At 42.0% G+C, this 12,886-nt stretch overlaps 1 protein-coding gene across 1 annotated transcript in view; it reads right to left on the reverse strand.

Moving 5' to 3' along the window:
• The window catches only part of LOC115361991 (dedicator of cytokinesis protein 3-like), a 56,171-nt gene that overhangs the window by 17,812 nt on the left and 25,473 nt on the right, over positions 1-12,886 (reverse strand). Inside the window, exons 14-35 of the mRNA XM_030055737.1 lie at positions 11,140-11,265; positions 9,950-10,074; positions 9,319-9,481; positions 9,072-9,178; positions 6,947-7,118; positions 5,972-6,069; positions 5,428-5,511; positions 5,212-5,312; positions 5,013-5,094; positions 4,331-4,501; positions 3,343-3,535; positions 3,027-3,154; positions 2,672-2,818; positions 2,424-2,522; positions 2,218-2,312; positions 1,939-2,014; positions 1,702-1,802; positions 1,505-1,563; positions 669-817; positions 424-509; positions 265-291; positions 48-143 (exon numbers count right to left, since the gene is read on the reverse strand). Coding sequence (XP_029911597.1) covers positions 48-143; positions 265-291; positions 424-509; positions 669-817; positions 1,505-1,563; positions 1,702-1,802; positions 1,939-2,014; positions 2,218-2,312; positions 2,424-2,522; positions 2,672-2,818; positions 3,027-3,154; positions 3,343-3,535; positions 4,331-4,501; positions 5,013-5,094; positions 5,212-5,312; positions 5,428-5,511; positions 5,972-6,069; positions 6,947-7,118; positions 9,072-9,178; positions 9,319-9,481; positions 9,950-10,074; positions 11,140-11,265 — 2,485 coding nt within the window. The remainder of the gene's footprint in view (positions 1-47; positions 144-264; positions 292-423; positions 510-668; positions 818-1,504; positions 1,564-1,701; positions 1,803-1,938; positions 2,015-2,217; positions 2,313-2,423; positions 2,523-2,671; positions 2,819-3,026; positions 3,155-3,342; positions 3,536-4,330; positions 4,502-5,012; positions 5,095-5,211; positions 5,313-5,427; positions 5,512-5,971; positions 6,070-6,946; positions 7,119-9,071; positions 9,179-9,318; positions 9,482-9,949; positions 10,075-11,139; positions 11,266-12,886) is intronic.

Genomic DNA, 12,886 nt, shown 5'->3' on the forward strand with positions numbered 1-12,886 from the left:
GGCATAAATCAATATTGCGATGATGAGCAAGACAACCTAAGGTGTACCTGTAATCTAGTAATCGCTCCATGAGTCTTGTGACCGACGTGACAAACGAGATACCCGTCTCCCTCCAGGTCTCCTGTTCTATCTTCTCCAGGAGGCTACGGAGAAAATGAGATGCTCTCACTAAAGGTGGTAAATATTACAGTGAGAAGTGCAAGAAATAAACAGATATGAATCAAAGTGCCTCTGGGCCTCGGCTGCGAAGGCATTACACCTCACCTTGGGTAAGGGCCAAACAGCTGGGTTCTGCAGTGGCACAGGGAAAAAAACACACAGGCGTATTTTAGGAAGAAATACTATGAGAGCAGAATTATTCCTGGTAGCACTTGACTGGTGCTCTGAAAGCTAAAAAAAAAAAAAAAAAGGTTTGATGCTTACAACAGGCTGAAGAGCTCTCTGTGATTATCATCTCCTTTCCCATCAGACACCATGCTGTCCAGTTTATCCATCAGCTCGGCTTCCACCTACACACACACACACACACACACACACACATTCAGCCAAAAGATGTAAGTGCATTATGTGGGAATTCGACCGCATAATAATTTGTTAAAAAAAATCCGCCGAGGACATCTGCTGTGGCGCAGGATCTGCAGTTAATAACACGATGATGTAGCAGTGACCTGTTTGAAGTTGCCATTTTTCCTCTGCTCCCAGTCCATCATGTCGTGGAAAATTGGAATCATGATATTTCGCACCTCGATCTGAGGCACCAGCGTTACTCCCAGGAAGGGGCCCATCATTCCCGGGATGAAGTGGGGCTTGTTGTCACCTGGGTCACATAGACGAGGAGGTCATTGTAGATTTCACAAAGCAATAAATGTTGCTGAATATGCGCTCTGCTGTGCTGTGATATTTTTCGGTGAAACCCAATTAAAACTCCCTGCTACACAGGAACTGAGCATGTTTTCCCTCAGAGATGAAGAGGAGACACGGAAAGACGGTTCCCCGAAGGGAACTCTTTTGGATTTATAATCTCCACACTACGGCCCCCTGTGGACCGAATGAAGATTTATCCATTAATCCCTTCTTATGAATTTGAGTAATTCTTTAAAAGATTTAACGAGATGTAATAGTCGGGCTTCCTTCTGTAACAAATAGTGTTTTTAACTTTAACGGTGTGATAATAAAAGTGTTTCTTGTATCTCCCACGATTCGCTTTGCCCACGTAGCACTGACTAGGGAATGATTCATGAATGTTAAGATTAATACTATGAATTCATCGGTCAATGCATAATTGATGAATAAGTCTGATATTACCTCATCCATGGGTGGATCTCAGTGACTGTCTTTAACAGAGCAGCCTGTGCTGTGCCTGTATCTCCTCACAAAAGCTACCTGACAGTGAGCCTATGAAGCCTCTAAATGTTGTATTTTTTATCTGAAACGTCACAATAAAACTGTGGCATTTATCTTGAGCGTCTGAAATGCCGCCAGTCTTCTTCCTGCTGAAGCTCACCCAGTTTTTGCCACATGCTGAAGAGCTCATAGGCCATCATCACTCTCATATCTCCATACCTGTGCAGAAAAGAACAGCAAGTACAGAAATGAAGACAGTCACATATGTAACTAATCAGGTCTGTGACTTCAGGACAGAAGAAAGGACTCACCAAAAAACAAACAAAAAAAAAACAAAAAAACAAAAGAGCTTCTTACTTGTCAAGGACTTTCTTCCTCTTGGCTTGGCTGAGAGGCTCAAGCTGCAGACTGGGCTGGTTGATGTACAGCACTGTGAGACTGAAGAATGAGTTCCACACCTGGCAATAACATAAAAGAACAGAGACTGAATGCTGCATTAAAGGGATAACAATAGTTTCATAAACGCAATCATGGAAGACTCTAAAATATTTTGTGGCCATTATATGGTGCGGTGGGTTTCCTTCAGATGCCCACCTTGAAATCAAAATCCGCCTCAGAGAAGTTCTTGTGCAACGCCGGAGACAGAAACTGTGTTGTCACTACGATGATACTGCAGAAAACACAGCAAATGTTATGCCTTCAGCTTACAAAACAAGATGGCTGCCAAAAATAGATGAGGAAAAAAACAACCCTGCAACACAAACATCACCTTCAGAGCAGGATTATCTGAAGAGAGTGATCTCATGGCTGGTTGTATTCCCTTAGCATCTCTGTGACAAAGACAGCTTGACAGAAATGGCAAAGCAGACTTACTGACTAGTCAGAAGCCTCATGACACTCCAGTCCCGGGGGAAGATAGTCAGTTTCATCAGATTGCGGAACACGCAAAAGATCTTCAACAGGAACTCCTGGAGAGTAATACATTTGCAAACTGTATGCAGTCTAGGTATGTAGTAAGCAGGCTTCACCAAAACACTTTAATCTTGCTCATCTCTGAGACTCAGGCACAGTTTTCCTACCTTGAGCTCCTCCTTGCTATGGAAGTTGTTGAGTAGGTGGTGAAAGTGGATCTCTGTCATCTGTCTGAGCAGAGAGAGAAGACAGGAAACGTACTCCCCCTGCACATGAGAAAATGACAGATACAGGCACGGGACCAGTCAGCGATCAGTCAGCTCAACATGATCATTGATCACAATTGTTTTCATTGCGTGGTCGCAATTTGAAAAAGGCAAGTTGTAAATGTGCATATCCAGCAGTGCAGCCTGACCGTTATCTCTGCGGTGCACTGGGGACAGCGCTGTCCTCTGGAAGTCTCCACGGACTGAGACTTGCTCATGATGGACAGCAGAGTCTGCAGCAGCACATCCAGCAGGCTCTCCACCATCATCTCCACCTCCTCCTGAACCGAAGACTCCTGAGACAAAAACAGAAATATGTGGAAGAAAAACAGAAAAAATATTAAGGGAATATTTGAGACACAGACAGATGCTGAAGGTGAAATGCATACTGCAGTGTTCCCATTCAATTTTTAATCAACATTTAAATCAATAGAAACTGTAGGGGGGTAGTAGTGAATTAGTAATCATATATGTTAAATGTGCTTGTGGTACAATGTACTGCACCATAGAGCTCGTCTTGATGATGGAGAAGATGCTGCCCAGGATCCCAGAGCAGATCAGCAGCTCCCTCTGCTGACGCAGATGCAGGTGGATGTGATGCAGTACCACTGGCAGCAAAATACTACGAGACTCTGAAGGGAGGAGAGTGAGAGAAAATAGCATAGAGGAGACGGAGTGTGAAGGTGAAACAGGAAAGCGCCACATACACATTATAGCTGCATAGAATTATACTGTATTAGGTAGATTTTTGTTTCAGATTATGCTGTTTCGGTATCTTTGCGGAGAAAAAATATTTTGCTTGTCATTTTTTTTTTCTTACCTGGGAAAAAGAAGAGGCGACTCTCAACTGTGCGGGCAATGGATTGCAGTTTGACTACATCCATAGACTGGCCGATGTCCACCGTGCTGGGCATGCTCCCTAAGGTGCCCCTGACATACTCAGCTACCTCCTGAACGGTGAACATCTGTAGCAGCTCATCAAAGATGTCAGGAAAACTGTTCAACAGCGCTGCCTGAGGAGGGCGAGGGGTGGGGGGCGAAGAAGGAGAGAAAAACAGATTTTGGAATCCACTTTTAACCTGTTACGGTGACAGCCAGATATATTTCTAACATTTCTGATTGTGGAAATGAACCTCATAAACATTAAATTGGATTCGCTTCAACGTGACACAGACACAAAGCACTTTAGCCCAAATTTAACTGTGCCATTCATATTCAAAAGGGAGCACACCCAAGATGTTAGTGTCTTGGCTGGAAATACATTTAATCTACTTATACAGGCATAATCTCATAGTTTCCCTCTTCATAGTTTGAAATACAATACACAAAACTAAAAAAGTGTCGACATATCCGTGACTAGGGAAAACGTCATCTTATTTCAGCAGGTTGAAGGATGCGCAGCCTTTGCTGCATTGTGGGACCAACACAGGGGGGCGCTGTGACTTACTGAGACAGACGAGAGCCCCGGAGCATGACCACAGAAAGGCATGCAGCTGATCACACCCCTAAACTGTCCAAGAGCAAACCAGGGAATAGGGTACAATAAAGGGAAAGGGATTGTAGCGTCAATCAAACAATGCACAGAAAGAAAGAAAAAAATGACTTCAACAAAAAGTGAACAAAAGTGAAACAAATCAACTTGTGACACATGAAAGCAAACTGAAAAGATGAATAAATAAAACATGACAACCAAAGATATATACGATTGCCAAGCAAATGATAAACACCATCCCCGTGACAGCCTCTACAAAGATGTCAAAGTGCAGCAGAGGGAGAAACTCCGTGTCACGAGCTGTTAACTATCTGACCTGCGTGAAGACCAAGGTCTCAGAGCTGCGGCTGTCCAGGCTCAGGACGAAGCGGATGGACTGGAAGAGCTCTTGGATGCTTGCCCGGAACTGCTCCTCCTCCATCCCGCAGGTGGCTCGTGAGTACAGGATGCGGGACTGGACAATGAACTTGAACAGGTACTCCAGAGCCTTGGGAGGGGGAAGGGGCGGCGGAATACACACACAGAGAGAAACAGTCAGCCGAGGTACATGTTGTATCGTATCATCTTGCAGTTCCCTTAAGGGACGAGGAGCAAGCACCGGATGAGCCTGCGCTTTACCCTCCAGAGGAAATCAATGCATGATGGAGATGTTTCCGATCTTCAGGTTTCGTAACTGAATATCTCCCTCTATAATCTCATCACAGAGGCAACATGAAATTCAAGGTCTACGTGAACACGCTGCACTCTGCACATCAATGCCTCCAGTGATGAAGTATTGATAACTTCCTTTGATTAGCCTTTTCCTGAGAAGGGAGCTCGCCTCCTCTCGCCTCATATGGCTTCACATTACTCCTTATCAGGCCTGCTTGTCAGACCCTCTCCTAGCGACCATTTCTTTATGCTAATCTCCTTTGAAAGAATCGACTTGTTTTATTCTACCACTCAGCGCCTTAAAAAGGACGGTGGGTGTTTGTGTGTGATTTTAATGTGAGCTTTACCCTCATGGCCTCTTGGATGTGGTCCTGTCTGACAACCTCAGCAGATCGGTCCATGTACCACTTTAGACAGCGGATCAGTTCTCTGTAAATGCACATTTTGAGAGTCAACAACATCTGCAACGTAAAGGTATCTAAATCTAGATCCTTCTCTCAATGACGTTCATTAAAACAGAAAAGATGTAGATATATATTGTTTTACTTGTAAGCCAGAGCTCCTGCAAAGTGGTTTTGAATGTAGGAGTCCATGACAGGTCTGAAGTGGTAGAAGCGACTGTCCCTGAGCAGGTTAATGATGAATACCTGCACATGCACAAGTAAACAGATGTTAGACTTATTTATGAAGCTTACACTCACACTGCATCATTTAAAGTATGAGTACGGCTGTGCTTCATTAAAACAGTGAGCTGCTGTTTACCAGTGACTGGAAAACGAGCGGTCCGTATTTATCGGTGTTGTCATCTAAGAGACAAAAAAGCGTATCCAGGACATCTCGCAGGAACTGCAGGGAAAAAGGGAACAAGACTCAGCAAAACCATCACAAAGATAAAGGCCTTGTCTGCAATTAAAATAGAAACAAAGGGTTGCCCCACAAACGGGTACATCTCAATAGAGACTTATAAAATGACAATGTGACGGCTAAATAGTCTTAAATATAGACTTTTAAATGGTGGGAGATAAAAAAAAAAAATACATACATTATTTGTCAGCTCTACAAGAAATGTAATATATTTTCAGCAACAAGGAGTTAAGCAGGCTGCTAAAAGATTATTTTATCTAGCAAGCCCTATCCTCCAGGAATTTCAACTATAATCAATAATCTTTAATAATTCAAGACTGCGAATTTAAAATCAGCAAATCGTAGGTTCTTCCTCAGGCTAAACACCGTTGGTTATTTACGATTTTGCTCTTTAAGTTTAATATTCTGAGCCTGTGCTGTCATGTGACCTGCGGACACTGACCTTGACGATCTCCTCTCCACTGATCTGACGGAGCCGACCGAGGATATCCAGCACCCGGTCCGGATGGGCCTTCCAGTTCAGGAGCGCCAGGAGGTCCACTGAACACACAGAGCAGAACAGCATAGAATAGAATAGAATAGAATAGAATAGAATAGAATAGAATAGAAAACAGCCAAAGGAACAGAGCAGAACAGAGTGGAATAGAATAGATTAGAACAACAGAACAGAACAGAACAGAACAGAACAAAACCGAATGACCAGCATTGAACAGAACAGCATAGAACAAAATGAACACATTAGAATGTAAAAGGATAGAAAACAATCAAATAAACAGAACAGAACAGAAAAGAATAGAATAGAACCGAATGAACAGGACAGAGTAGAATAGAAAAGAGCAAACAGAATACAACAGAACAGAACCAAATGCAACAGAAAGCACCCGATTGAACAAAGCAGAACATTAGAGTAGAACCGAATGAACAGATTAGAATAAATCGGAATACAACAGAAAACAATCGAATGAACAGAACAGAGCAGAACAGAATGGAACCGAATGAACGTAACAGAGTAGAAGAGAACAGCATAGAACTGAATGAAAAGATTAGAATAGAAAACAACCAAAGGAACAGAAAAGAACATAATAGAACAGAACTGAATGAACAGAAAAGAACAGAACAGAACAGAACAGAACCAAATGGCCGAAAATAGAATAGAATATAACCAAATGAACAGAACAGAACACAATAAAATAAAATACAACTGAATAATTCAAATAGAATACAATACAACCAAATGAACAGAATAGAATAGAATAGAATAGAATGAACATAACAGAGTAGAAAAGAACTGTATAGAACCAAATGAACAGATTAGAATAGCAAACAAGCAAAAGGAACAGAAAAGAACACAATAGAAGAGAACCGGATGCACAGAGCAGAGCAGGACAGTGAAACTCGGCCGCAGCACGTCACGCACCGTTCTGGGTGAGCTTGGTGGAGCACAGCAACGTGGACACCCAGAAGGTCTCCTTGGGGCTCCTCTGGAAGGGCAGGTTGGCCGGCAGGTTGGGGCAGCTGTTGAAGTCCTCCTTGCAGCAGGGCATGCTCAGGTACAGGCCTTGGTTACTGAAGGTGGCGTTTTCATCACACTGTGCGGCACGCAGGACGGATGAGGACAGACAGGAAGGAGTCAGACATCCACTACGGTCACACTGGTCAACCCTTCCAAATTTTTGTCATGCCCCCCTCTCAGTTTTCCCCTGGGCTTTCATTTCTGCAAGTTTTCCTCCATAATGTGATCAAATTTCAAAATTTTACCATTTACTCTACAATGAAACTGTAACACAAAATATCTCAGCTTTGAACTTTCTGCCTCTGTTCCTAAAGTACATGAAAATACACCAAAAAATAATCTACATAATCCACATTAGACAGACTATTCCTGATTTAGGCAAAACACCATCATGTTTAAGGTCTTGGGAAGCTACAGACAGCAAAGTGAGATCTAGGCTGGTCTTGATGTACATTGCTTAAAAAAAAAAAAAAAAAAAAGTTTTTTTTACATCCGCTTCCATTTGGCAAATGCGTAGTATAATAATAATGCAATTTTAATTAGTTGTGGGCATGTGTGAAATGAATTCCTCCCTTTTCTATGAAAGGCCTAGATGGTGAAATGATACTGTATGTGTTTTTTTCCAAATATAACAAGTTTGTACAAGAGATAAAAAGATGCAGTAGTCATCAGTGTTTTCTTTGTATTCGTTTAGCAGTGGTGTGTCACCACAGCAAGGAAATTACCACCACTGCAGGAGGAAATGTGAAATTAAAATAAACTTTGTAACTGTGTCGTACTATTATCTAAAACTAAAAAAAGTATGGTTCAGTGTTTTGGCAGTAGCACCTCCACTTGAATCATAAAATAGGCCCAAACAGCAACAGATAAGGGGCAAATGTGGAATTGTCGCTCAAAAGCACCAAAGCTGCATAGAAATTACTGAGAAAACACTGGCTGTCATAGTGCATTTTCAGAGGTAAATCAAACTGAAATAAGGTCGCTGAATCAGCCTCCCCACGCCCCAACCCCCACCCGAGGTTTTGAAAATCTTCCTATTTCTGGACTCCAAGTTGGCAGGTACGACTACGTTTGGAAAAAAAAAATCTTTGGAATACAGTGTTCCTAAATATAGCATGATGACTACTGTACTACGCTTATTCTGAACCTCTGAGGCACGCAGCAGCTGAAACTGTAATAACAGAGGGATAATGTAACAACTTATTGACAGACAATAAAGGGTCCCTCTAAATTTGCACAAATTGGAATTACATGTCATAATGTTATTCATAACATTATTGCATTAACCAGTGATTTTAATTTTATAAGTGAGGTGTATACAATATATTTTTTTTAACAAATGATGTAAAAATAGCACCTAGGGTTCAACCAGTATGGCTTTTTGAAAGGTTATACCAATACTTTAGGATTTAAAGTGACTGATTCCTGATAAACTGTGCCTGTACAGTAGTCATCTTTAGGTATGATCAATATCATGCTAAAAATAGTCATTTTTTTTAGTCAGGTTAAAAAGTTTTTTAGTCAGGTTAAAAACGAGTGTCAGGGCTAGGGATCCTCTAGTATAGATGACAACCTTTAAATAAAAGGTTACTGAAGAATTGAATTGATGAATGAAATGTGCATACTGTTAATGTAGCTGAGGTCAAGGTGGAACCTGGATCGTATAAAGCTGACAAAATGACAAGACAAGGCAATACCAGCAAATCAATATATTGATTCAGCTGTGGTTATAACACTGACTTATTAAACTCTTCTCAATGAGGTATTACATTATTTGTCATTATTATTGCATAACCAGTTAAAAATGTTACATCCCTTCTGAAGTAACAATTACTGCCTAATGTAATGATATGATGTGATTACATCACATGTAAATTTATTAGCACTTTTACTGCATTATCTATCTACTTAGAGGAACATATTATGCAATTTTTAAGTTATTACATTTTTCAGCGGTTATTACATTTCATGCAAGGCTCCATGTCTCTTCCTCTGCCAAGTGTGTGAAGTGTTTCAGTCCTGCTCTCACCTTGTAGACATACAGCTCATGGCTCTCATCCGACAGCGTGGTCCCGTCTTCTCTCATCAGAGGGGTGAAGGCGAAACCAAAAAGCTTCTTCTCCCCTTTGTCTTTAGCTGAAACGAGACACGTGGACTATCATGCTTACATCCACACTGCACATGCAATACATGCATAGCCCTGAGCAAAACGTTATCAGTCCTAATAAAATCATCCGCCTGGGGATGATTGTCACTGCTCAGCATTCCTGACTCACTGGAGCAGTGTCTGAACTCGAAGCGTAGGTGGGACCCTCTGAAGCGGTCTATCGGGATGGGCAGCTTGACCATCTCACTCCAGCGAGGGCTGTTGTTGTGGTAAAGGACGAAGGAGCGATACTCACTGGTGTTTGGCTCCCCGCTGCCCAGACTGATGCAGTCCTGAGGGGGACAGGAACATGGCAGCTTGTCTTTATTGGGATATACAGCACACTGTGTGGATGGATGGTGATGAGCAGTGGTGGAAAGAGTACCAGAAACTGCTACTCAAGTACAAGTACTGTTTCTTTTCTGGTGTCTTATATAAGAAGGCAGTAATACTGTAAAAATGCTGTAAAAAATAAAAGTAAAGCAGCTAATTTAAAATGTACTCAGAGTGAAAGTTACTGATCCACTTTTTACAAACAATATGTTTTCCCAAAGTGACTGCATTATAAACTGGCAGATTTAAGACTGAATATGAGACAAAATTATTCTTTAAGATGGAGATTTTTTGCAGTATTGTCATTTAAAATTTATTTGATTTGAAATATACTTAATGACTTAGTTATTTCCAACCCTGGTGATGACCAGGATGTGGTATGTTGAAAATAATAGAAATCAGGGAAAGAGTAATGGTGCTTTTCATACTTTGAGTGTGTCCCCGTCGGCATACAGTACATAAACAGTGACTTCGATGTTCTTCTGGACGCTCTTGCCCCCTCTTTCGAACTCCCCTCGCTCCAGGGTGAGATACAGGTCGTTACGGGTGTCACCTGGGACACACACACAGGAAGAACTCAGTTTAGGTCAAACACAATAGTACTCGAACAAGATTTCTGTTCAGCGTGAGTGGCTTACACCTCAGTGTCACTGCTGGTCACAAAAACAAGACTAAGACACCTACAGAAACTCTTAGCTCAGGATAAAGAAACATGCCTCCTGCCTCGTTTCTGTTAATAAGTTATAACATACATGTGCATGGACATTACTGTCAGCCGCTGCTATCACAGATGAACTGAGTGGTCAACATAAATTAGGGTGCTGTGCAGGCACCACACTGGGGTTGGCACCACACGTCATTGTTGTGGTCAATGAAAAACAACCTTCTTGAGTTGTAATACACTGTATCTGTCACAGCATCCTTTGTGAGGTCAGTGCTTAATGGAATAAATATCAGTGGCAACAGTGGTGGAAGATATTGCAGTTATTTATAAGATCAGATTATAGTTATTTATATCCAAGTCATTTCCTAGGGGACAGATGAGTCACAGAGAGCGGTATTGTGAGGTATTTCAGACTGACTGGGAAAAAGGAGGGGAGAGGAGAGGTGTGCGCCATACAGCCTCAAACAGAAAGCAAGCAGAGAGCAATGCTGGCTGATGAAACAAACCGAAATAAACACACACACACACACACACCTCGCTCTCTCTCTTTCTCCCCCTGCTCGCTCTTTGGTTATCTTTGAACACCTCGGCTTGCGCTTTGCTCAGCACCTGACCTAAATGCTGATCCTATGCAAATGGGGAGAGAACAACTGAAAAATGGACTGTATTCCTCCGCCGCGCAACATCTTCTATGAAACAGATCCATGTTGTTGTTTTTTTCATCTGAACCAAGTGTTTCTCACTTCAGTCCACCCTGCTCCATCCTGTTTGATTCCTTTCCCTTCCCCACTGTTCCACCTACCGTATCCCCCTTCCTCCTCCATCTGTATTCTCCTATCCCTGATCCAATATGACCTTACCCTTTCTCCATACCTCCCACCCATGTGCCCTCTGGTGTTAACCTCCTGCCTGATCCTCTCAGTCTGTATTGCACCTCTCCTTTGCCATCTTTACCTGGCAGAATGACATCTGGGAAACCCAGTTTGCGTGTGAGTGCCAGGGCCCTGCTGAACACCGCCTGGTTCTCCCGTCTGATCTGCTCCAGCTCACCCCGAAGCAGCTGCAAGGAAATGATGAGGCCTGGAGACAGAGGGGGAGAATGTAAGCATATGTGTGTGCGGGCACGCGTGTGTGTGTGTGTGTGTGTTAGCGTATGGGGGGTAAGTGTGGGAAAGGGTGTATGAGGAGGTGTAGGGGTGTGGGAGGGAAAGGGAATAGAAAGAGAGAACACAGAGATCAAGGAGGGTAAAAAAGAAGGGAGAGAGGAGGAGGGAGGCACAGAGAGGTATTTAAGGGACATTAGTCAGAATGTGGGGGAGGGAAAGACAGACAGGAGAATGGATGGAGAGATGTAATCAAAGGCAGGGAAAAGGGAGAGAAGAGATAGAGATGGTGTTGTGGTATTAAGTAAGGAGGCAAGAAAAATAAGGGTATGGTACAAATGTGGTGACAGTGTTTGGTGAGTCATATGCTGGCTTGTGAAATGCTAATAAAATAGAGAAGGAACACTGAATCGGCACGATTCACTTTTTCAGTGATGCCATTTTGCAAATTTCACACGCCAAGACGGATAATCATTCAAAATTAAAGGCAATGTTTCCGATGTTTCTTTGCAATGCATCCTCTGTCTTTGTGAGGCTGACCCTGTGCTAAACCGAGCCATCAGTCATTATGTATTTTTTTTTTTCCCTTTCAGCTTATAATTAAATAGATATTACAATATAGTCATCAATACTACAAAGAACGCCTAATTCACCCTTTGGAGAGCCCTAGGACAGTTCAGGGCTTCAGCTGCACAAACTAGACCTGTTAATTAGTTGAATGTATCAAGGAACATCAAACGTATTTTCCCCTTAGCACGGTGTCCTATACCTGTCACTACTTCCTTTCAGTGTTAATATACTCAGTGGAAATCGTGACTAACATATACGTCAGACACCCCTTTTTTCAAGCAGATGATGAAGCGGACTTAAACACCCTAATTTATTTTTTTTTTTAATGACTGTGTAGACTAATATAATCAGAGATTCAGTCAACTTAACAGTAACGAGACTATATCAAAAGGAAATGATTAAAGTATGACTTGAACTATAAGTCACATGGACACAAAAGACTAAAACCAGACTAAATCAAAAAAAAAATGTGTGTCCTCCACCCCTTTGGACCATTCTCCTGTTAATCTCCTGTTTCCTGACACATACGGTATATCCAATCTAATGGGTGTTTTGTGTGAAAATCGCCAGATAAGACTTAGAGGTGATCTAATCTACTTCATACATTAAGCCTAATTTTTCTCGTGTTACCCGGCAACCCATGTCAAATACTGTCCGCAAAAACGACAGCACAACCTGCCTGGTGCACTCTGAACATGGATTTAATTGCATGTTTGAGATGCTGAATGTTTTTATTTCACTTGTTTGGATATTTTTATGTGCATGTTGGTCTTAGCTGGCTACCACTGTAACACAAGGAATGTATATGAGACTGTGACTTGCACACACTCTTTTTCAGTGTTTGTGCTTACTATAGAGTAATCTCTGTTTTTGTAATGTAAATTGTGATGTCGACTATTTTTACTTCCATTTTTTCCGCATTGTGCAACATGTTATGTTTTTTAAGCCTGTGAACTTGATTTGACCCTGAAGCAGCTTCAAAGTTACAAAAGACATTTTCTCCCATAACGCCTGACAGTCTTCCACAC

Source organism: Myripristis murdjan, chromosome 7 (genome assembly GCF_902150065.1).
Source record: "Myripristis murdjan chromosome 7, fMyrMur1.1, whole genome shotgun sequence".
Taxonomy (NCBI): domain Eukaryota; kingdom Metazoa; phylum Chordata; class Actinopteri; order Holocentriformes; family Holocentridae; genus Myripristis; species Myripristis murdjan.